The sequence below is a fragment of the Amphibalanus amphitrite genome, unplaced genomic scaffold, assembly GCF_019059575.1.
Source record: "Amphibalanus amphitrite isolate SeventyFive unplaced genomic scaffold, NRLGWU_Aamphi_draft 000038F_arrow, whole genome shotgun sequence".
Lineage (NCBI taxonomy): Eukaryota > Metazoa > Arthropoda > Thecostraca > Balanomorpha > Balanidae > Amphibalanus > Amphibalanus amphitrite.
The window spans coordinates 855,008-880,364 of NW_024881534.1; the positions used below are offsets into that span (position 1 = coordinate 855,008).

Below are 25,357 nucleotides of genomic sequence, written 5' to 3' on the forward strand. Positions count from 1 at the left end.
CGGTCTTCACATGGTCGGCACGTCCCACCTAATGCGACCACCGTCGGCCGGGGTGGAATGTTTGATGAAAGCCCAGTCACTGGGGCCGCGTGCAACGGCAGTAGACGAGACGAGCGGTGCTAGATCACCGAGGGCGAGGTGTGAGAAGAAGAGACGCGTGGTCTACAAAATAGCAAGAGTTTGTTGTTTGACATGGTGTTCCCAGCCTACACATATGTGTCTTATTAGAGAAGCTGGGTACCAATGGCCGGACTAATGATCTTATCCTTCATATACCTACCTACTTTCAATTGCCTAACATGGATCCTACTCAGTTACCAAGTTCAGGACACGGCATAGAGAGTAAAAACTCAGTCATCGATGACGATCTTCGCTTTTCGACTCTTGGCGGGCCTGCCCCCTGCTCGACCGCGGGCTGCCCCGAATACCACTACTGCAATGCGCAGTTGTGTGTGCTGTCCTGTGGCGGCAGCCTGCCTTCTGAGCGCGGGCAGCTCGGCTTCCCCTTTACCCGCTAATGGAACGGAAACGACTCGGAGACAAAGCCGCGCCGTCGGCTCCCCGTCTCCCTCCCGCGGCGGTCGACGCTGCGCCATCACAATACGCGTCGTCCGCGCCGCGCCGCGGCTGCGCTCTCCTTTGATTGGGTTCTCGGCACCATCCCCTGCCCCTCCCCCCGCCCCTGCCCGCCCCCACCTGCCCCGCCCCTTCTGGCCCCGGCCGGCAGCCCCGTGGGCCATTTATTCGGTTGCTGTCCGCCCCCTCCCCCGAGCCAAAGCGGGACAGCGCGGTTTTGTGTCAGTGTGACCGACCCACACAGAGCTGAATCCCTGACTTGTCTCGCATGGAATTATCTCAGCTAATTGAACTAATGTTTCTGAGTTTCTAATGATTCTTTTTTCCAGTGATTTATTCATTTCTCAGCTGATCTATTTTTGATTCCAGCTTTCCTGCGCATCATCTGGAGTAGGTAGATAAACCGCGGGGTATTCAGAACCGCTTTCGCCCATATTCCAGCCCTGAACCATGGCCTGAGGAAAAAGTCCGTAATTGCGTTGGTTGCATAGCAGAGTGTCTCAATGCCTTGCAGATGGCAGCACAACATGCTTTCCATTGCATAGGTGGCAGCTCAGCTGCAGCTCAGTCCCCAGATCGTGGCTTTGGGGCCTGGGACGCGGCGGTGTGTCAGCGCCAAACGGCCAAATACTGAGTGATACATCGCACGAATAATTTGACTGTACGGTAAAATTGGATGCACTTCGAGACTGCTTTACTGCATCCAAAACAATAAGAGTCACTTTGGACTGAGTGTTTTGCCAGGAACAACGCTGAACACGGTGTGCGTGCTTTAGAGTAGGTACTGCTCTGCCTTAGCTTTTCACAAGTTTGCATCACTGTTTTACATTGAGCCTTACAGTTATGACAAGGAAGGTGAATTGGTGGTAACAGTACCTCATGTTTTTGAAGACGCTTTCTCATGCATCTGCCAGGTCACACATCGGTAGCGTTGACACATGAAGGGCGAACTCAAAGGAAAGGTATTTTCCTACGCTGCACTGATAAGAGCTGCCAGATCATTTGGCAGCCTTGGCAGTTGTGGTGCGCTGCTATTCGCCGCCGGCCAGCTCGCTTGCTTCGTCGGTTGCGATGTCAGTCGCGAAAATGGGTTCCCTCGCGAGGGGAGTGCTGGTGAGGCAGGCGTTCTCCAAGTGTGGCCGACGGCAACATAAGAAACTACTCGAGAAATATGGCTACGGCTGCCTATCCTCTTGTGCGCGACTGGAGCAGCTCAACACCCAGGCTCCCTTCGACGAAAAAACGGTGACAGATATGATGCATAACAGGGATCCTCAGCCAAGGTTACGATTGACGGAGGAAACTGCGAGGAGCCTGGCTAAAAACTTCACATCTGAGGATAGGCAGTTGTTGCTGAAGGAAATACAACAAATCAAAGGCGATGAAGCAATCAGAGAGTTCTCAGGTAAGCCTTGTTTGATGGGGTTGAATGTGTTGCCTGTGGTGTAAAACCACTGTTAATGAATGCATTAGAATGAGCTCTAAATTCTGAGTGATAACCAACTTTTATGTTAATGTGGGATTTTAAGAATTGTTGCAATCAAACATTTTTGTTGCTTTGTCATTCAGTTTTCATCAATAACATTGACGTTAAAAGATAGGTGGTCATTTGCAAGCGTTCCTTCATAATCTCTTCTCATTCTGTGCAATGTTTTGACACTATGAGACACACAATTTGCTGGATTGCTTTTGTGACATCTGTCAGTAGTGCTAGTTTGTATTTGTACCATTCAAGGACATTTGATTTCCTAACACTGCAGTGCATTTACCACAGGTCCATTGGGCAGACTTCTGCTAATCAGAACGCCTTGGCGAAGTGTCAACAAGCTGCTAGGTTAGCCTGCCTGCTGGAAATATTAAAGCTGCACTGTTCAGATGAATACTGACATGGTTGACTAGACCATTTTATTTTTCAACTAACTGTGTAGTGATGCAAATGTGCAAGGTGTACCAAGCCTAATATTAATGTTATACTTCTAGAATTGTTTCACATCTTTGTGAATGGTAGAGATACTCATGAACTAAAGGAACACATTATAAATATGGCAATTATTTGTAACATTCAAGGCAGAAGTTAATCTCCTTTTGGCACCCTAAAATAAAAGAAAAATCATGCAGTTACAAAGTAAATCCCCATGAAATTTACAGAATGAAAGAGGTGAACACTGAACAGTTCTTAGATGTGCATGTGGTTTACCAAATGGAATATCATTTGATTTTGATAACTTTTCTTAACATTTTAATGCACCATGAATGCTTGATTTGATCATGTTACTGGCAAAATCAGATACCATTTCATTTTATAGGCACAGCCATTATTAAGCATTATCCAATGCCTATCATGTAATAAGCATGTAAAAGACATCATCTTTTAAGCAATTATCTGGCTCTCTAGTTTCACTTTCAAAATGCCAAAGTTTCATATGAAGACAAATGATGAGTATTGACACCAGGCTCCACTTTTGCATGACAAGATGATCATGTGACTTACATAAATGAATTTACATTGCACATTTACTCATTTTGTGAACTAACAGTCTCCACTGACAGGAAGTGCCCTGCAGGTTGTCTGTGTCTGAATGCTGTAATCATTGGTCTACCCACCATCAGTTCATGTGGCACTGCTGGTAACACTGAACTACCTCTCCGACAGGTAGACACTTCACTCACTCTGACCAGTGACCACCACAGGTTGTTGTAGTTTTATGATACATGTTTGGTGGTGAATGCTGCCTGTTTGTTGTATTGACTTTTGCAGTGCCCATGGTATTGAATGTTTGTCAGTCATATCAATGTATTCTAGCTTTGTGATATGATTGTATTGTCTGAGGGTTTTAGGGGTATCTACAATAGTAGAGCATGCATTTTCTCAATTGTGTTTGCAATCATTTGTAATGAATTGTTGCATGACTATTGGTGGTGACTGTTGGCCCCTATCTTCCTCAGGTATTGGTCTGGTATCAATGTGGCTAGTTGTTGTATGCCTGTACCTCCGTCCTCCTATCAGGTCTCATGGTATATTGTGGCTGTGCCTGTGCCAGGTTGTGTCATGTTCTACATCTTTATTCCACTGGTCGCGCACTGTGCACAATATCTCTGCACCACTGTATCCGCGTGTTCCGTTCACCTGCCTGCGGCCCGCTCGCGCCCCGCACCGTAGTGACCCCGTCGCCGCGCCGCTGCCCTAGGTTCCCTGGCCAGTCTGCGCTGGCGAAGTCGGTTCGGCCGGCCGGCCAGCGTGGGCACTGCCGACCCCACCGGCCGCTTCTGCCTCATCCCCAGCAGCTGGCTCAAACAGCGGCTCGGTGAGTACCAGCGCGTGCCGCGGACCACGGGGAGGACTCACGGATCACCCCGGGGAGAGGTAGGGCGGCGGTCGCAGATCGATCGACGTGTGAGGCGGGATATGGGGACTGTGTAGTGACAATGAGAGACGGATTGTATGGGAGGAGAATGAGATGTGCGGTAGGAACCGCAGTTGGGGTCGCATCATGCATGTTTGGCGTCCGTGGGAACGAAGCGTGTCTAGTAGTAGTGGTGGCAGGATATAGCTACCTATATTATGGAGATATGATACCAGGCCATCGGGAGTGCCATATGATGTGGAAAAAAGTTGGGACGATGCGGCTGCGTTCGAAATATGACGTAGAAACTGCTGAACCCAGGATGGCTATAATATTATATAATATCATATTGCTAGATTTGACGAAACGGATAAAACCACGCTTCAGCTAAACCATGTGAGAACGTTGCGATAACGTTCTTTCTGAGTTCCTTCGTTTTATTACGGCTTTAAATGTATCTTCAACTAAATTCTTGACTCAGATTATGCATGCCAAACATCCTGAAATTGAATTGTCGCGTCCGGAGTGAGATAAGCGGGAAGAACTTCAGAATTGTCTGTTGTTTGTGTGAAACTCGAGCTGGCCGATTCTACAACGATGTGCACACATGTCACTCTGCGCTACTTGACGAAAGAGAGCAGTCTGATGAGATACCCGAGGCCCGGCACTTTTATAGTGCTGTTTGGCACTTGTCTTGGCACTAGTCGGACGCTGCTTACAAATGGCTGAACTCGGCGAACACTGATGTAAGAGTAACGCACAACATCGCCTGTGTTTCTGGAAAAACTACCATCAGTAGGTGTAGCCCGTGACAAACACCCGACAGGTGGAGGCCCGGGGTAGCGCGCAGCACGTGCGAAATGACTCACCCCGTCCCCAAACCTGGCACGCGTCCCGAGTTCACGAGATCGGGGACAGGGTCATCTCCTGGTGCGATCGAAAGCTTTCATTACCACCTGCCAAGTCGAACTATGTCGTGGCCTAGCGATCAAAGCTCCAGCTCAGCGTCTGTTGTTCCGGCCTTCTATTTCCGACATCCTGATTCACCTCTCTCTGTGTGTATTTCTCCTCCCCCGCCGATTCAATGTAAACATTCCGCTGCGAGCCGACCCCGACCCAGCCCTGGAGCTATTTCCGCGCATACCACGCACCAGGTGTGCGTGCAGAGCAGTCGGTGGTCGCCGCGGCGACGTCTCGACCTTCACCCAGTATTGCGAGGCTGCATCGGCGCGCGTGTCAAGCCGCTTGCCAACATCCTGTCTGTGCGATTGAAAACACGCTGGCCCACTGGGCAACCGGCCGGATCGGGTGGGGTGGGCCGTTTCGTCACGCGCTGCGCTTCCTGTGTTGTGATTGAGTCGTTCTCAAGACGCGGAGTGGGTGGGGGTCTGGCGATGGTTGAAAGAGTGGATTCGATAGGAATGGTTGGAGGTTATGTTTGGTGAGCGAGTTACAGGGTTTAAGAGTTCTTGCTCATTAGTTAAACCTGCAAACTTTGGAGTTTCCCACAATGATTAAGAGGGTAATTATTGATGTCAGTTTTAGGACATTTAATGCTGAATGCGCTGCTCAGTTACTTTATATGAAACCGGTTAGACCAGTCAGTGTAAAGCGATTTTTAAAGACTACGCAGTGCGCATATTTCTGGCTATCTTGCGATTTTCCTTCTGGCTGCATTTCATCCAGTTTTAACCAAGTGCCATATGCTATTGTAAGATTTGCTGTAATAATCAGAAGCTATAATATTGGATGAGTTGAGCAATGGACATAGGTATTACAAATACAAGTCCCAATATTTACCAATCTCAGTCCATCTCAGCGGACCCAACTATTCTACATTCAGCCTATCTAGCAGTATAGCTTTGTTATGGCTCATAATACCTCGTAGAGAGTGAACGTTCCAGTGGAAATGGCTCGCTTTGTAGCTGTTATGACTGCCCTGATGCCATCAGGATTTTGAGAGATGCGAATAGCAGCACATCTCAAATCTAACTTTGAGCACCAAATAAGCACGTCTCATCGCCAGATCTATGCCTGATCCGACGAATGGTTGAACAAGAAGTTGAGCTCTAGTCTTCATGAATCATCATATTTACGTGGCAAATGGTATTCATTTCATCACCTTAGGTCACAGGTATCCCATAATCTAGGCTCGTAGTTCGTGCCCAACTTACCCTTTGGTCACTCGTGCTAATTCGGCGGCAGCATTGTTTATCAAACAGTGTTCATTCAAGGCCCGCCGGCGCTCTGTTGAGGCGGAAGCAGCTACCATATGCCCGGCGACTCCGAAGGTCATCATCTAACCCTGTGTAGTGGCGTACCGTCATGGTTTACTCGCTAAAACAATCGCCAAAGTGTTGATTGAAAACACGCTCTGTAGAGGGCTGTGCTAATGCAGTTTGTGCTGATCTAATATTCTGTTTGCTAGTGTTATTACCTTGTGGTTGGAGTGCGTAGTAATTGATTATCTGATGTTGTGAAGGCGCTTAGCCTTAATTCGTATGGTATCAGCCTAAAGCGTCTACGATGTCGATTATACGCTGTAGTTTGCCACGAACCTAAGTTCTCCAACTTGCAGACGAATAGTACTCAGTAGGTAAGTACTTCGCGCGAATGCGGACCTCGTCTCACCTTCATGGCATGAAGTTGTGCTTTCAATTGCGATGGGACACATAACCGAATCCCCTTGAGTTCTAACATGCTCCGATCGCTCGGGAAGTGCCTGTCCAATCATCATTCAACTGCATATGACCTTCAATAATTCAATGATATGGCTGTTGCGTTTCATCCCACAGCTGAAAATTCAATTCCTTTCCGCTCTGCCAGTGACGCGAAACGGGAGTCGAAATAGCTTTCAAGTAACATAATACAACACTTTATGACCGGAACAGAAGCTCGCACTCGGGATAGGCGACCTCCCACTCTCAGACTTTCACAGCGCCGTGCAGATATCTGCTCCGCCGCCGCGGCTCGAGCTGCGTCCTCCGCTCGTCTGTGACGTCATCGGGTCGTGTGTGACGTCACGACGGACAGCCCCGCTCCGGCGACCTTGCCTTCTCGGGAGAGCGGCGTCGCCACGCGCCGTGCCACCCTGCGATCAGCTGAGCGGGCCCCCAGGGCTCAGAGAGAGTGCTGTGCGTAGAAGAGCAGCGGGCAGTGACCTCACCGGCCACGAGGTCGTTCTCGCGGTATGCGTCATGCGTAGGTATGGCGGTATGAGAAGGGGGATTTCAGAACATTCTGGTGGATTTCGGTTGAACTTGTGGAGGTGTCATGACTTGGGCCGGGTCATGCGTGGATTGATTCCATATCGACCTGGGTCCGAGTGCGTCACGAGCTATGCATGCTCCCTACTGTATGGTCTAACTAAGCTCCCTGCTGAGCCATTTGCACGACACGGGCTGCAGTGGGGCTGCCTTTCGTGTCTCTTATGTATTTCAACGGGACTTGGCGCTGGCGGTGGTTTGTAGATGATGACGTGAACATTTCGTCTATGTAGTGTCTACGCTTGAATGCTGTAAGACCGTCCTCCCAAGGTGTGTATTTCGGCCAGTGCTGATAAACACAGACTTTCTGACTATCTCAGTTGATGCTGGTTTTTGCATCGCCTCACACAGGGTAATAGTGGGAAGTATGCGTGATATTAAAGCTGATGTATCTGTAGTGGACATGCTACAGTATCATACAAACACTCGACACGAACCTTTTATTCGGCACGATACTCCATGATTGCCCACTCGCACGCTATGACAGGCCTGTTGCTGATCGCCATCGTGCTTTGATGAGAAAATTCTTATTTCCGAGGATTTCCGCGCTCACAGGCGTGAGATCCGAGGACGCGGAAAATATGCGTCTGTTATTGACTAGAGCGACACGTTTCCTCCGTCTCCTATCTTCTTAAGTCGGCCGATACGTCGAGTGCTCCACTCACGCCGCGATAGGATGCCACACATTTCCGTCAGTGAGAAGCGAGTCCAGAAATGCTGCTTTTGACGACAGAAAGCTCCATTCAAGCCTGACTTCTCGTGAGCACCTCCTACCTCTCTCGATCTTGCGATTCTCGCCATCTTGCTTTGTGTCATCGTTGTGGTTTTGTCTTCTTATTGCGCGCTCAAATTATGTCTCAGTGACCGTTCTCTGCTTTGTAACTTGAAGATGGAGTGGTTAACACTGACTTCGCCCGCTTTCCTTTCCCGCATCACATTTCCACTCAGACCCCGGCTTTTATTTTACCATATTTCCATTTTCTCTCACACAGACACGTTCTCGCGCTCTGTTTCATTCTCCTTTTCCTCGTTCTTGTCATGTGTCTCTGTTCGAACTCCGAAAACTACCGCACTCCCATTTCCATCGTTTACCCTATTTCCGATTCCGTTTCTGTTGCTGCGTACTCTTCTATGTATTTTCCTTCGTCACCTCGCGTCCCTCGTCCATCTCCCACCTGCCACCGCCTGCCGACGCCGCTCGTTATTGGCACGGCCGATCGCCGCCGTGTTTACTCGCTGGGGGCTTGGCTATCTGTCGGTGTTTTCCTTTTCGCTTCGTCATTTCCTTCTTTCTGTATTATTTCTTTTACTCCTTCTTTCGTCTTCCTTTTTTTCTCTCTACCTCCGCAGTGCAGTTGAGTGCAAACATATGCGTGTGATCACCGTGACCCCAGCGATCAAGACCGCCTGTTTCGCTTGGCAGTGTGTGCAAGGAACTAATTGCATCGGCAGGGCGACATTCCGAGTGCGTGCGCCAAGTGGGCCAAGGGCGGCTCCGGTGGCATGCCAGCTTTGCGCAGAAACGCAGCTGGGAGGGAGGCGAGGGCGGTCGCGGTGGAAGGCGCGCGCTGCTCGGGTGCGTCGCGGGCCCAAATTTGGACGCGTTCTGTAGAACCGGAGAGATGGAGATGGAGGCGGGACGAAGAGTCGCTCGTCGCTGCTCGTCCGGTCATCGGAAGTCGTTGAAATTCATGGAAAACGGCATTCTTTTCCCACAGAGCCCACTGAGTTTGATAGAATGGGATCTTTATGGACACTAAACCAGCGCTGCTTTTGTTTCATGGTGCCGTAGGCCAGTTTGACCTGTTGAATATGGCCATTGTCTGTTGCATATCAATTTCGCACCACAATATCAACACCAGTGGTCCCGTCCTACAACTTTTCCTCGAGGCTGATGTCCACCGTTGGCGGTATGGCTCCACGTTCCCGACATTTCACGCGCCGTATGCTATTTGCACGTCTGTGGTCCCTCATGGCCGCCGTGTAAGTGGCTGCCGCTGTCGGGGCGGAGGTACCCATGACGTGACCGGCATCGGTCCCGGGTTCTCGGTACCGGCCCCGCGGAGAACAGAGCCCGGCATGCACGACCCGTCTCTGGTCTCGTGCATTCTCCAGCACCCTCCTCTCGGTCGTTGCGGGCCTGCCGGTGCTCCGGGGAGGATCAATACGCGACCGGGTCGTACCCGGTGTTTTGCGCAGAGCAGCCGGAAGCCACAACGCCAGTTAGTTCCCAATTTGTCGCTAGTGCAGCGGCTGGATAGCGACGGAAACTGGGTGTCTGAGTCTGGTCCGCCGCCTTCCATCGCTGCCTCTAATGTGTTCTAGGTGGTGTTAACAACTGAATTGGAATCGAATTGGTCGCTCTACTGAGAACAGTGGCCCACCAAGAGAATTTGTTCGCCTCGGGCTGTTCACAGGCTGAACCTAATGACTGTGGCTGACTTCCAAAGCCGTCGTAAACCTCTGGTAACTCTGCCGGCTCTGAAGTTCACCACCACTTGGCTGGCTAGCCGACCCTATTCACCGCCACGTTAGTACTGCTTACATAACTGAGCCCCAGAAGCCGCTGCGGGATGCAGTAACGACGTTTTGGCGTTGTTTGCAGACGCAGGCGGCGTCGTTGGCACGGACTCTGTTGTCGTAGTTGCGCCAGTGGGGCTTGAGTTGCGCCGCCTGTTGCTTTTGGCGTTATTCGCGTCGTTTAGCCATCAGCGAGCGGGAAACGCTATGATGTGACTGTCAACAGATCAGAGAAATGAACCTGGGAAGCCAGCTGGGAGAGACCGTGCCCTCTTTTACTTTCGCTACTCATGGCTGTACTTTCGTTCGAATAATGGAAGAGCTTTTTACAAAATCGTATCCACAGCTTTGGGTGGCTTAAGTTTCTGAGTTTTCCCACCAAAGTCCTTTACGGCTTATTTATTCCCGGCTGGTTGGCGTCGTTAATCAAATTCAAGCGACTTATTGGCTTCTATAGCAACACAACAGCGCCGTCCAAAATGTTGGCGTGAATTATAGGCCCATATATCACCAAGAAAGAAGCGAGAATGTGCACTTAGTTCTATTCAAGGCGTGGCGGCTTAAATATGGTAGGGGCTGTGTCGTTCATTGAAGGCTGAAGTGAACAGTGTTTCATTGTAAAATCATTAGTTTGGGGAAAGCGCTTGTTCTATTTATTTTAAATGAATTGCTGGACGCGGTATCTCGATAGGAGATGGCCAAAATAGGCACCAAGTGCCTTCTAAAGTACATTACATTAGCTTTAATGATAACTATTGCAAAGAGTTGCAGGATGTGGACCTGGCGAAAATACAAAGCATTTGCTGCAGGTGGATCGCCTGGAGGGCAGGTAACTTTATACTGAACTTTGGTTTGCCGCCAGTTGCATCCACTATGGGTCTGTGAAAGTTCGCGGCAAAGTTCGGTCGTTAGTGGTGATTTCGGCCGGAGTTCGGCCCGGGAAGCTGTTTTTTTTCCTACATGCCGGGGTATGTCTTAAGCACAGCACGAGCCGGGCAGTAAAACTATGACCAGGAAACTGTCGGTGTCAAAATGCCATGTTATTTGATAGGCCGGGCAGGAAACAAAAGTTTACTGCCTGGGTTTACTGCCCAGGGCAATGACCTCTGAACTATAGAGCTTATCGCATTAGCCCAGAGGTATTGACCCAGGGAATGTATAATTGACATCATTATTGCATGATATTTGCATCGTAAAATTAGAAAACTAACATTTTTGGTAAAAAATATCTGCTCTGCTTATAAAAGGCTTTGAAATATTTTGTATTGGTTACAATACAAAGCCAAAATTATGGTTAGATATGCGCCTATTAACCGAAATCCATTATCGCTTGTTGTCTTATCTTCGTTTTATATGTACACCGTTTCCTTGGGCCTAAGTTTATTTATTTATTGAGTTATTATTTGATAGTTGTATAGTCCTTTCCTCGAAACAAACATGTAAAATATGGAAAATATAATGTATTTCACGAACGTTTTGCCATAGGGCATCAACAAAGCACGATTACATATATAAAGCAAATATTTTTGCAAGAAGACTGGAAAATTCACGTTTAATCACTAGGAATAGTAGGTATACCTTCTTCTTGTTCTTATGTCGTGACAAATCATTCATGCATTATGTTCCTTGGATATCCAATTGTGCCATTCTGAGGTAATATTTTCAGAGGCGATTCCGTTCGAAGTAAGGTATTTTGATGCATTTTCTTCTATTAATTTCCTTCAAAGCTTTATCCACAGCAGAAGCGCAATCATTGTTAGGAAATTATGGACAAAACAATTGTATAGGTGTCACCAAAACTTGTAAAAACGTTTTAATAGGTATGCGGCATGTAGGAAAAATCTTACTGACCTCAGCCGTACGAAATTATTTGGAAACTCGGCTTGCAAAATTTGACTCCGGCCCTCGTGCTCCGCACTCGGGCCTCCGTCAATTTTGCAAACCTCGTTTCCAAATAATTTCGTCGGCCCGGTCAGTAATATATAGTCCTAACAGAGATGTTGCGGAGCCGGATCTATTGTGAAGCAAAAAAGAGACGCGCGCTCTCAAGGTTTCCGCAGTAAACACACCTTTCCTGTTTCTTCTAGTGAAAACGTTTTACTTTTTCTTCATAAATTTAACTCGAATATTTGAATGGGCGGATTGGCCAGGCCGGAGTCCAGGCCAAACATAGCTTGTTGCCCTTATTTATCCCCTTTCTTCACCCAAATTCCCTGCAAGTCTGCGGTCTGTGCGCTGTTGGTGAACCGATGGGCTGCTTGATACTCAGCTCACGCCCAATCTTTGCTCATCAATCACCATTGTTGAGTGGAAATGCATGGCGGATGCTGCTGCTCGAATGCCAAGGGCATGTCAGTTGCGACAGGACGAGGCTCTCATGGCTCTGGTTTGTCTTATCAGTCCACCAGAAGCGTTTGCCTGCTCTGAGAGCGCATTTTCTGTTTCATGTTTGGGCATTCAGTAATTTAATAGCGAAATGCATATAGGTATTATGCATGCTCCCAGAAAAACTTGCTCATTTAAAGCCACTTTGCACGATGAAAGTACGAAATGGCGATGGACCGTTCCACATGTTGATGTGTTTGAATAACTTTGAATTAAGATTGGATGAGGCTGATTAAACAAGCTGAAAGTGACGCTGAAATTAGGCGCAGACCATAGCTGCCATGCCACATCACATCCTATTCGCTCCGCCAATCCCAACTCAGTCATTACCGCTTTCAACGATTTAAACAATATTTTCTCCCATTCCCTAACAACCGTGATTGCGCATACCTAGTGCTCCCATTCAATCGCATTCAACCCTACCCGATTCATTCCCAACATTTCGAAATACCATAGCAGTCGGGCTGCGGCCGAACCGAGCTGCTACGTGGGGCGGCCGGGGTGGGCGGATGTGACTCACTGTTGGCACGCCTCTCCTGTGAAGATGCCGGCGTCTCTTCGACACTGGAGAAGAATCGACAGCATGTGCTGATGACGTGGCGCTGTTGACCAACTCCTTGTTCGTGAGTGTGTGCCTCCCAGTCTACTGGCGTGCCTCACTCAGTTTATCCCCGGTATTCCAAGAACGTGACTCGTCATGTGAACAAGTCGCGAATGCATGACCTCAGTGCACACGGAGCAGAGTTACTGGTGTGAAACGCCATGAGTCGCCCATGACCTCTGTATCTGTATCAACTCCCTGACACACTGACACGCTCGATGGCACATGGCACTCCATCCCCACCGCCACTGCCACCTCCACAGCCCGACTACCTCCTGGAATACCACTACGCCAGTCTGGCCTGGCACCTTCTCACTCCATCCTGACAGGCAGCCTTCTCCAGTCGGACCTGCAGACACGCAGTGAGCCAGTCAGTATGCGTGGTGAGTGGTGACCCTGAGCTCCTCATCAGACGGTCATCCGGAGGCTGGAGTGTAGCAGCTGGCCGGTAGCCACTGAATCAGTGTCGGGAGCAACCGAGTAACCTTGGCGTGACGCCAGTCTGTCTGTCAGAGAACTGACCCAGACCTGGCATTGGTGTGTGCGTATGATGTTGGAGAGGGCTTCTTCAGAGAGGTGACGTTTGGTAGCCTCACGTCACTCAGTGCTGTCTCAGCTAGCCTTGGGTTTTCTCAGGTAACCTCGGGATGTCTCGTGGTGTAGCTTCAGGGCATGTCACCGTTTGAGTGCACGAGGTCACGACCTCGCCCTGTAAAGGGACGAGCCTTGGACGAGCCAAATCTTGACCAGCGTTCTGGCACCTGGGCTGGGGGCTCAACTATCGAATCTATGGAGTAAATCGGGAGGCCATGTCCAGTAGCCTACTATGTATTTCAGACCCCGTGAGACCCTGTTTTTCGGCGATAATTTCTTCAGTTTATGTCTAATTGGCTTGAAATTTTGACATTAGACATTTCAGCTCAAGCGCCGATTTTCATCAATATGGTCTCTTAACAAAATGTCAATATTTAGAGCACTTGTCATTGGCTCGTAATGCTAATTAGATTTTGCACCCGGATAGAGGCTCGTTCGCTACCGCAGCGGATTGGATGGGAGCGCTGGCCAATCACGTTGCGCCGGGCCCAACTAAGCTCCGCCCACTGGCCGTGACCGCGCTGGGTCTATGCAGGCTCAGTCGGCGGCAGCACCGCGGAGAGGTCGCACGGGGGCCGCGCACTGGAAACATACATGGAATCGACAGGAAGTGCCTGAGCGAAAGCTTGCTCTTCATTTAGGGGAGTTGGTAACCGCTTCTCTCTTTTTGGTATATCAACACCGATCCAGCTCAGAATATGAAGAATAATCAAAATGAGGATATTAACCTCCCCAGAACCAACATTAAATAGAGAGCTGAGTCATGCACTATCTGAATATCTGAATGAATGCACATTCTGGCGCCTACCTCATGGTCAGGTCGTGGCACTATTCTGTCACCTATGACATCATGCGAAGCCTCTGCAGTCTGCACTATACACCAGTTTACAATTTTTGCCCTCTTCGAGTAAAATACGGTAAAAACAGAAAATTCGTGATAAATTTGAACGAGGCTCGTTTTAGGATGTCAGACCATCGCTAACATAACCGCAGGTTGTTTCTTCATGAGAAACTAATGTACTCGAAAATATCGATATGGTTGGCTGCGTCAATTGCTGTTTCTGAAGACGCTGTTATACCTAACTATGCAGAAAAAAAAACAGTAGGATTATTAGTCGCGAGCACTTCCGATTGCCTCAGACATCGCTCCACGAGCTGTGTTCGTTATTCGGGAAGCGTTGAGAAGGGAGCAGAAATGTGATGTGCGATTTATTGCGCATGGTAGAAACGTCGTGACATCAGAATAAGGGAAACAAGCGCATATGCTAGTAAAGAAATCGCGTCTTTTTGTGAAACTTAACCCGCGCGGGGCTGGGGTCTCCAGCCGAACGCGCGGGGCTGGGGGGGGGGGGGTAAATTTTACCCCCCCTGTTATCTCCCGAACTAATGGTCCGATTTGGAAAATTCAAACGCCAATCGAAAGATCTCATCACGAACAACTAAAAACATGTACTTAATTTTAAGTTTGAGGTCAAGGTCAAGGTCAGGTCAAGGGTACAAATTGCAAGTTCCTACAGTATCGGCCTTGCACCGTAGTTGCCGAAGAATGGAGTCATGGACTGAGACTGATCGCCCAAAACGTGTTCTTAGGCTACCAAGACAATATTCGTTGCATACAATATCATTCAGAGGTCAAGGTCAAGGTCAGGTCAGGTCAGGTCAGGTCACCAAAAACAAAATATAGAAAAGGGCATGTGCGACACATGTTTTATGGGTCATTTTAATCATAGAATTCAATAGGCACACTCAATAAGTGATATGGACCACCTCTGGATGAATTTCAGGTCGAGGTCAGGTCAAGGTCAGGTCAAGTGAGGTCAAATTTTGAAGTTGGTTGTTAAGGCCTAAAAAGGTGTCTATCTGATGCAGTTTTTCACGGCGAATCGAATGGTGCTATTTTTGTTTCCGTACGAGGTCTAGAACTTCCAAAAAAAGTCATTTTTTAAATTTTTTGTGTGTCGTGACGTCATAAAATTTTGAATAACTCCCACATTTTTGAACCGATTCTTCTAAAAATTGGTATGTAGGTGCACATAGACCACTTCTCTGACATATATTCCGGTTTTTTCGATACACTCAATATTTTGGATTTTATAATTATTTTCCCAAAAAAGTCAATTTTTTGGAAAAATTTTGATCAAAATCCAAAATTTTCAAAAAAACGAGATAGCCATTTGATAGACAAAGTAGAATTACGTATATCTTTTTTGTTACGTCTTGATTCCTTTAAAAACGAAGATGTTAGCGGCGTTTGAACTTTTGCCGTTTTTGAGGCGAAAATGGCGAACATGACGTCACTAAAACGTCAATTTCTCAAAAATTTTCCGACGGATTTCGCTCAAATTTTCAGGGAAGGTGTCAAATTGATGTAAGAAAAGGTACTGAAAGTTTGGCGGCGCTGCGCGCCGCCGTTTTTGAGATATTGCAAAAATTCGCGAGGGGGGGTAAAATTTACCCCCCCAGCCCCGCGCGGGTTAAGTAACATTTCAAGCTCTCCAATAGTGAGGCAGTAGGGTACTTGCTTACAGGTATTTTAATTATTTGCAGTTCAACACGTAAGCCTGGGGTCAAGTCAGTCCGGTGACCTCAATCTAGCCAATTATAAAATGGGCTAGTTCTGAAGGTGTTCAATCACATGAATCCATCTCCAGCATACGCATAAGCATAATATATTTCATATTTTAACCACACTTCGTAAATGCTACGGTGTAACTGTTTACCATGTCTTGCAAATTTGACGGAGGCTGACCGACGTCTTGCATCAGTTCACAGTCAGTTGACATCAACGGCCTTTTTTTAATGACGTTCAATCAAGCAAAAATGCAGTCACTATAGTCCTGAACTCAGTATTGAAGTAGCTATATCTTTATTGATTGACAAGGTGCAGGTTAATTTGCGATAAATGCAATACCGAAGGCTAGTGCGCTAATAACGAGCGCTAGTTTCTGCTGTATCGTTACTACTGCAACGGCAACCGCAAGGCAGCCACGTCCAATGCGAGCCGCCCCGGCCCGGCATGCGGCCTTGGGTGCGGCGGCTACTGCCCCGTCGGCTCCACGCATCCGACTGACCGGCCAAGGTCACCGCTCCGTCCGCCGGGAGGGCGGAGCTTAATGGTCACGTGCCTGTGACGTCACGCCTACGTACGGATAGCCTCTACTCCACTGACGGATTTTCGGAGCTGATTTTAACATTACGAGGCAACGACAAGTACCCTAACAATTGATATTTTGTTAAGAAACCATATTAGCGAAAATTGGCGCTTGAGCTGAAATGTGCTGTGCGAAAATTTGAAGCCAATCGGATAAATATTAAATAAATTATCGCCGAAAAACAGGGTCTCATGGGGTCTGAAATGCATAGTAGTTACGACCAGTTCGAAGCTACTGTTCGAAATTTGAGTATAGGTTTGCGAAGTGTCTTATCATTTCCGAGTGGATCTTTTTCCTACTTTGAAACACAAACGGAAGGACATGCACATCGCACATGAACTGAAGCATCTAAGGACGGAAGGACGGATGCACGAAGTCTGGCTGATGCAAGCCTTCCTTGGGCTGACTGCCCAGCTGCCTTGTGTCTGGTCCAGACGCTCTAGGAGTCCCACACCCGCCGCTGCCCCCCCCCCCCGGTCATCATATCATAAATACGGACACCTCCCCGGGCGCGTCAGACACTCAGCTGATCGCCCCGCGAGCTTAGCACCCGACGTCGGGGGATCGTTCATGTGCGACCCATGGCGGGATGGATAGCCGCAGCAATATAAGGTGGCGATATTAGGAAGTCAATAAGATATGGTGGAAAGAATAGGCGGGGAAGTCGTATTGAGATGAATATGAACTTGCATTGCAATGATGAAGGAAGTGATCCAGCATTGCCATTTTGTATTCATATATTTGTCACTTTTCGTTCGTTCATCCGGCGCCTGCTTGTTCCTACCGCAATTACCAAACATTCGCCTCCGTCTCCTCCCGTCTCCTCTCCTCTCCTCCCGTCTCCTCTCCTCTCCTCTCCTCTCCTCTCCTCTCCTCTCCTCTCCTCTCCTCTCCTCTCCTCTCCTCTCCTCTCCTCGCCTCTCCTCTCCTACGTTCGTCTCACATCTCATCATTTGCCTGTCTCCGGGGGACTCTCGGCACAGCGCCGTAATGAGAACCTGTCGCCCCGCCGGCGGCTCTGTCTCGGCCTGGACACCGTGTCGACTGCCTATGTCATCATCCCTGGTAGCTGCAGGGCGCTGTGTACCCAGCCCGGGGAGCGGTGTAGCGCCGCTGGCCACGGACACAGATTGGGAATCCGGCTGGTTCGATGGCGTCGGTGGTTACGGTCTGGTTACGGCTCGCCGAAAAGCCGGCTGGGAGCCGGGATTTTGGTGTTTATTGCACGGTTTATGGTCAGGCTCGGGTGCTTGAGGGCTGGACTGCCCGAGAAGAAGGGACATTCCCTGTGACGACGAGTTGTTAAAAGGCCCAGTCATCGTCCGTACTACGTAGTAGACCGTCGTGCTGTCTCAGACTACGCCAGTTGTATTCGGCGACGCCCACCCCCAAACCGACACTATTCAGTCAGCATTAGTCGGTGAGCCACATGTGCGCCCGACCAGACCCCGCGCGTGGCCCGGCGGCTCGTCTCGGAGCCAGCCGCCGCCCACCGCACTACACCCAGCAGCTGGCCCGTCCCGTGCCTCTGACGTCACTCAGTGACGTCACGGCCCGTCTCCGGCCGGCGCGGGGCGCGGAGGACCGGGGCCGACTCGTGGGTTCGCTGACCGTCTGGCCTGTTTCGGTATCGGTCGGTTGGGTGGCGACGGGACACTCGCACAGCCCCTGGGGACGCATGGCGAAGGATGTCGGACTTACACGCAGCAGATGAGAGAAAAGTGATGGAATTTAGGTGAGCGGGAGGTGTGAATAGGCCGCATGCGTCATCGGCACTTGGCGAGTGTGGTGAAACGTGCTTGCAGTTTGCAGCACTCGTCGCGTAATGCGAGTAGACTGGGCGAGGGGAGAGATAAGAATGCGTACTGCGTAGTTGCGTAGTGTTCGGCTCTATACATAGATTATGTCATTGATGACGTTGGAACAATGTGCTGCGCTCTTTGAGTGTGTTTGCGTAATGCTGAGCGACTGCTGTAGGTTTTCATTCATTGTAGACATTTTGGCAAGTTGGTGCCTAAAAGATTTTCGAAGACCACTCCCGGTCCGCCCATTTCTTGTGAAGAGTCATCGAGAACATTGTGACCACACTGCTCTCGATCTCAAACAGCGTGAATTCCCGGGGCTTCCCTGACAATGATCTAATCCCATGACGTAAAACCACGCAGTAGCTTCCAGCGGCTACCGTTTTCGGAGAAGCCAGTAGGCCTCCTTACTCAATCGCTATGCCGTGTCAGACATTATGACACGGTAAGGGCTGAATGCTCGGGTGCGTGCGCCGGGTTCTTAGAAACATCGCTGCCATATCGGAGGGGTTGAGGGTATCGAGAGAGGAAATAGACAGGGAGGGAGTACGGCGGAACTCCGCAAGTTCCCCTCCTGTCAGGATAGTACTCCCCGGCGGAAAGGACAGGGAAGGACGGGCGATCGAAAACAGGAAGGATGGCGAGATATCTACTGCACGAAAATAGAGCTGAGCAAATGCGAAGGACGGGGATTAGAGTACTGGAAATTGTATGGTATTAGAAGGATATTTGATGCGGTAGGGTGATTTTGACACCCCCTTTTCAGCCTTGCTCTCCGTTACTAGGCACAGCCTCCAATGTCGCCCACCCGCACTCGGTATCTATCAGTCGCCTTTCACCGTACAGAGCGGTCAGAACCGGACTAACCGGACTAGCCCCGCAGCGTCTGCGTCCGTGATTATAGACAGCCGGCGATACGCACAGCGTCGGCGACGCGGTGTGCGTTCGGACTGTGTGTGTCAGGAGGGCACGAACGCGCGTTTTTGGTCAGTCTGTGTAGACAAGACACCATCGCCAGGGGACGGACATAGGGTACCCACGGACATACCGAGCCTCCAGCACCTGTAGGGTTACACGGAGACTCAATAGCCGGTGTCCGGGTCTGGGAGAGATGTAATGGATGGTCCGGTCCTCGTTCCGCCGCTGGGGAGGGACGTTTACGCCAGTGAGCGCGACGGTGCGGGTATGCGCGCAGGACGGAGAGGGGTGGTGAGGAACGCTCTGCGTGTTTGCGTGGATGCGTGAATATGGAATGACCATGCAGGTAGCACGCACTGGGTATTGCTATGAATGCTCGACATCGGCTATTACCTGAATAGTTAATGTGGCAGCCTTCATGTCACGCAGAAATATTGCCAGCGTGTATGTTCATGTAGGTAGATATTCACGGTATTTTTATGCTATACTTGCATTTTCAAGTGGTCATATAAGATGCCCGATTTTATAATCAAGTGTTCATTGCTCATGCTCTGCCTGGAATGCTTCAGCCAGCTGACTTGTGGCCTCCTCTCTCCGTTCCAGCGACCAGTATTCCGAAGCCGACACCCGGTCAGCTGATTCACAGTAAGTGACGTGCCACGGGCCGCACGTGGATTCCCCGCACGTGCCATCCACGTATCTTCCTATTTTGTAACACGTACCGTGGATGGTTCGTGGTTTAATGGGAAGGGATGAGTGTGTCTTCTGTCAATTTCAATTAAAGAACACTCAGTGGGCTTTTCCCATGTCTTTTCAGAGTATTACCTAATTGGAGGGCACCGTTTAGTTTATGCAAAATATTGCTATCAATTGTCACAAATTCACCCAACACAGTCATCAGTCAAGTCTTGATGGATTGATCGATGTCCTGCCAAGTCTTTATTTTTATTGATGCTCATGTTACCTTCATTCTTTTTTTTCAACGTAGCGAGTTTTCAGTCTCGTGGTGATGTAGTTGTCACGCACTCAGTGTCAGCACATATTTTTGAGCCAGCATTGCCATAGAGATCTTATATAAGATCTCTATGACCACTGCAGCTTTGTAGCTCACCAGTCGGCGTGGCTGCCGTCTTGTATGGCGTCCTGTACGGCGTCCCGTATGCCGTGGTGTATGTCACTGTCGTACAGTGGTGGTGCCTGAACGTGCTGTCCATCTGGTCGACGTGATGTGTCAATGGCGGCTGATCTGCGCACTGCTTCCTTCCAGCTGCGTTGTTTAACTCCATCCCCTTCATTGGCTTCGGATTCTTAGACAATGTCATTATGATCACTGCGGTAAGTACTGCTTTCTCTTATTTACTTCTTTCTTATTTAATTAACTCGCTTTCTTTTGTGTTATTGGTTGCAGCCGCAGTTTTTTTTTGTTAGGCAAGGTCTGCACGAAAAAGATAAAACTCCAACTGCTGTTGCAACTGCCTTTTAGACATCCAGAAAGGGACAGTTAATGCAATGATTAGACTTGCGTCAGCTATGGTTCTGTCTATTGGACTTGAACCGATAAATGATTCTAAATTGCAAATTTTCTGAAGCGTGAGCGTTTCCGATTGGTTGAAAGCGTTGCGATTATCTCTTGTGACCGTAATATTGCACCTGCCCAGCAACTGAGAGCTCATTTCCATTTGAACTGGAATATTATTCGCTTAGGCTGTCAGTCTCAGGCGCTGTGTTGCCACCAAAGGCCATACATGGTTCAAAGAACGTGTAACTCAAGGGGAGGGGAGATGTTGCTGGTCACGGTTGCTGTGCCTTGTGGTATCTGTACGCGTGACTACAGCAACGACATGACTTGATTGGAATCATTGCTTTTGTTTGTCTTTACCAAGCTTACGACGGGCGCGTTGCTATTTTGTAACTTTTTTCGTGATGACCTATTGTGATCTTATGCGAGACACGTTTAATAACATTTCATTCACTCTACTGCTTCCCCGACCCCTCACTTTAGCTGACCCGCATGCCCGTTGACCCGACCTGACCTGCGTGACCTCTGACCTCTGCAGGGTGACTACATCGAAGCCTCTGTCGGGGTGGCGTTCGGCATCAGTACAATGGCGGCAGCGGCGCTCGGAAACGCCGTCTCCGACGTGGCCGGCATAGGTCAGTGCCGCCGCTCCTCAGCTCCGGGGAATGGGGGAGCCTTGATTGCCTCCTTGGTTCGGAAAATCAAGGGTGTGTTATAACCCCTCCTAGCTCCTGCTTAGACAAAACAGCTTTCCAGGTGATGTACAGGTCTCGCGAGATTAAGCGGTAGGTTTTGCACTTTTACATTTCCGGTTATATCTCAGAAATTAATCGATCTACGATGAAGCAATTTTACACGATCATGGCCGGCTTGTTACCCAACAAGTCGATCGCATCTTCAACACTTAAAAGCTTAAGACGACGAAGATATAGCCTGAAGTACACTAAATTTTCTAGGTGCAAAACCTACCGCTAAAACCCGCGAGACCTGTACATTCTGAATTCTCTGCCCGAATATGCAGTAACTATGCACCAAGCTCAAAAAGTTAATCAGGATGAACCCTATGAAAATACAAATCATTTTACCGTAATTTACGGTCTCCCGAAATCGTATCGTGAGAGATTTCAGCTCGAAGGTAGGGCACTCCATCTATTATGACTCGGGGTACAGCGTTGTATATGGGACGAGGTAACTGCTGATAGTCCCGCTGAGAGGTGCTCCTTCTCAGCTGTGCAGATGCTCCTCATGGTCACCGGGATATGCTGATGCAATCCGGCGAATCTCTGGCCTGGACGGGGCATAACTGCCCACATTGTTTGCCCGAATAAATTGTGTTATTTCGACCAGTGACGCAGATAGCCTCATAGAGCAGTCGCTCACCGGTTTTGATTGCACATGACTGCATCCGAATCTCTGTCGTAGCGCAGAGTGGCCGCTCGCTCTGCGCTTCTGACCTAGCCTGAGGACTTCGATAGATGTCACTCTCCAAAGGTCACACATCACAGCCTCTTTGGCTTCTGGCGGCGCTGGCTAGATCCCGGAGCAGTGAGGGCCTTTGTCAGCGGCCGGCCGAGCCAAGATATTGGTGCTATTCTGTCGTGGTGCGATGGATATTGGATTATGACTGGCCCATTGGGAATGCGGACGCGTCGCCGGCAGCGGAGCAAGCATTAGCGATGATCGTCGGTTTGAATAATCAATGAGAAAGCATTTTAGGGGAATTCAAAATCAATTCGACTCGTCGCCTATTGCGCTCCATGACTCTCAACCCAGCATGATTCTAATCAAATCGCCGAAATGCATCGTCATCATTGTTGCCTGTATTTATTCAAATTTCAAACGGACGATGGCACTGGTCCCGTGGCTGCTGCCGTGTACTCTAGCTCTCGGAAACCTACGGTAGCCGTTCGGTTGCTGCCCGCCGACATGTGAGGTTTGACGAATGATGCAACCTCCGGGTGCTACCCCCCCCCCCTCTCCGCCGGTCGGGGGGGGGGGGGAGGGGCGCAGACAGGTGTATCAGGCACGTCATCAAACGGGCAACATGCATCCCTTTGACGTCACAACCGCACGCCCGCTGCGGGTTTATGGGTGAGCAGCAATGGAGGCCAGACGCCTCTGAATGCCCGCCTCTGCGTGGTTGATAGGCGGAGCGTGTGTGGTACGGAAGCTGGGGCAGGGGGTGCCGTGTGCGGATCGAAGTCTCTCGGGTGAAGCGGAGCGCAGGGATCAAAAGGCTTTGGCAGTGGAGCAGCCAGCGTGGATCAAGTAGGAAAAGTTATCCGAACTCGAGGGCTCGTTATAAGTTTGGACGGGTTGTTGAAAGCTGGTTAATAAACCGGGCCCGCCATTGGTGCCAATGGAGCATGATCTTGGACCTTAGACGGTGGCTGACCGAAAAATTGGAAAATGAAATGAATTTGTTCATTCTTAGATGACTTGATGACCGGTAATTGTTTGTTGAAGCGCAACTTTTCCAAAAGATGCTTGAGAAGTCTATTTGTGCAGGGTATTGCTTCATTTACTCTCTAGTTAGAGATCCCGTCTCTTGCTTGTCAGTTCTCATTCCCAACTTCATCTGAAAGTGTCTGGTGGTGAAATGTCGGTATGACCTTTCTCACACATTTGACTGGAATAGGTGAGGGATACCTGCCCAGGATATTCTGCGCCGTCTGGGGTTGATGGCTATTTACGGCTGTGTAAAGTTCAATGGGCCATGAGCCATTCGATGCCTCATCGATATTCATTAAATCAAACGACGATGCATGGCTTCCTTCCGGCTCGTTGGTACCAATCCCGATGGGATTTTCAGACTTCCTGCCGTGACCGCAGGAGATTGAAAATCTATGACTTATCATACCACCGTAAGAGGTTCGGTATCATACGTCGCCCAGCCGAAGCATGTCGCTCATCTAAAGCATAGTTTTGTGATTTCTGTAACTAATATAATTGAAGCTAAGCTGTCTTCTAAAAAAAAAAACAAGGTCATTGGGGCAAATGCTCCTTCTTTTCGACTTGCAAAGCTGAGCATTGCAAGCATCTGCTATTGAAAGCGCATTCGCCTACCTCTTTTGTGTGAGATTGGTTGCGATATTCTGCTTCTCCTCGATTCTGTGCGATCGGTAACCCCTATTCAATGCCATCAACTCTTCACCTAAGCCTGCCATCGTGGGGCCGCAAGGTGGACCTCTCTCCTCCCTCCATCCCGAACGGAAGGTGCCAATTTGGCACACTGCCTCCCCGGTTTGTGACGTCAACGGGGTGTGGACGATGACGTCACAGAAATGCACGTGAGAATTCAGCAGGCCTTCCTTTCAGGTCAACTGTGCTTGGAAATATTGTCATTCAAGTGTCATTCAGAGAATGTTGTATGAAACAGCTGACGTATGTTTACGAGCAATGTCATTTATATTCGACAGCAGCGTTGACAAGCATAACTACGTGATTGCACAGTTGTGCAATTCATATTCGTGACGTTCGTAATTTGATTGCCTTCTACCGTCATATGACGCTGCCACCACCCGGTGGCGTATTGTGACGGCTTCCGTCGCCGCCCCGTCACACGTCACACCCGTCGTGACGTCACCTTGTCACGTCATATGACAGCAGGCCGTTGATCACTTGACGAGACGGCCGGCGCCGCCGAAACGTCAGCGTTCACTCTATACGTCACCGCCGGGATTGGAGCCGCTCCTTGATGAAAGGGTCCGTCAGGCAGTGAAATGAGGCATTTAGGGCTGGCATGAAGGCCTAATTAGAGCCAGGAATGATACCGCTTGGATGCCCAGCCGGGCACGGCCGCCTGGGCCGGGGCGGTAGCAGGGAAAGGTCAGAGGTCACCTGCCCAGGAGGTCTGCAGGTGGTGGTCGGTGCGGCCGGGCTCCGAGGAGCACGTGTGGGCAGTACGTGGAGCCGCACACCGGAATAGCTGATAAAAGTCGCCGGTAACTGCACAGGGGAGTGCTGCCCGGGCGTACTGATGGCGCCGCTGCAGCCATGAAACCGGACTGTTTCGGGTTAGGCTGCTTCCAACGGGATGTGTTCATTAGGCTATATAGGGCCTTGGTTCAGTAGGTGAGTGTGCCGGCCTGGAGAGCGCCTGCCCCGTATGGTGGCGTGGAAAGCGTCCCAGGTGGTTATTCTTGGCGGTTTTGTGTCGGCCAAACATAACACATGCCAATGGTCGGGGTATATGACGCGCGCGGTCACCGGTCAGGGGGTGAGAGGGTGTGGTGGAGCGGGGAGGGAGTAGCCCACGGGACCGGAACATGTGGGTGGAGAGAGGGAGGGAGGCAGGGCTGGGCCGTGTGCGAAACAGATGGTGTTCAGAAATTCGTAGATGGGAAGGCATCGTACCAAGATACCGAGCTAACCCGCTGTTGTATCAAGCTACCGAGCTAACCTGCATGTATCATGATTCGTCGAGTGCGTGGTGGCCGGTGGGATTGTGCCTGTGGAATGGTTAGTTTCGCTAGATGTGTCATCCTTCTATGATTAGGAGCTTATTTTGGAGGTGTGTTGTGTGCGTAATGCAGGTCACACACCTCTTCCCAAAAGGATATTTGGTAATGTCACCTCCGGCTACCAGCCAAGTTTACCATACGTCTATCCCAGCCACTCGTCTGAGTCCAACTCCAGACACAACATTCTGTATTCACCCTCCCCTTATCGTGCTGCATC

General features: G+C 49.6%; 1 protein-coding gene across 2 annotated transcripts in view; it reads left to right on the plus strand.

Annotated features, from left to right (window-relative positions):
* Window positions 1–933: 933 nt before the first annotated feature.
* The window catches only part of LOC122373198 (transmembrane protein 65-like), a 51,935-nt gene continuing 27,511 nt past the window's right edge, over window positions 934–25,357 (plus strand). Inside the window, exons 1-5 of one of the 2 annotated variants that reach the window (XM_043351052.1) lie at window positions 934–1,981; window positions 3,765–3,881; window positions 19,762–19,803; window positions 20,426–20,493; window positions 21,216–21,312. In XM_043351052.1, coding sequence (XP_043206987.1) covers window positions 1,648–1,981; window positions 3,765–3,881; window positions 19,762–19,803; window positions 20,426–20,493; window positions 21,216–21,312 — 658 coding nt within the window. In that variant the 5' untranslated portion in view covers window positions 934–1,647. The remainder of the gene's footprint in view (window positions 1,982–3,764; window positions 3,882–19,761; window positions 19,804–20,425; window positions 20,494–21,215; window positions 21,313–25,357) is intronic. The other variant, XM_043351044.1, reaches the window with a different exon arrangement.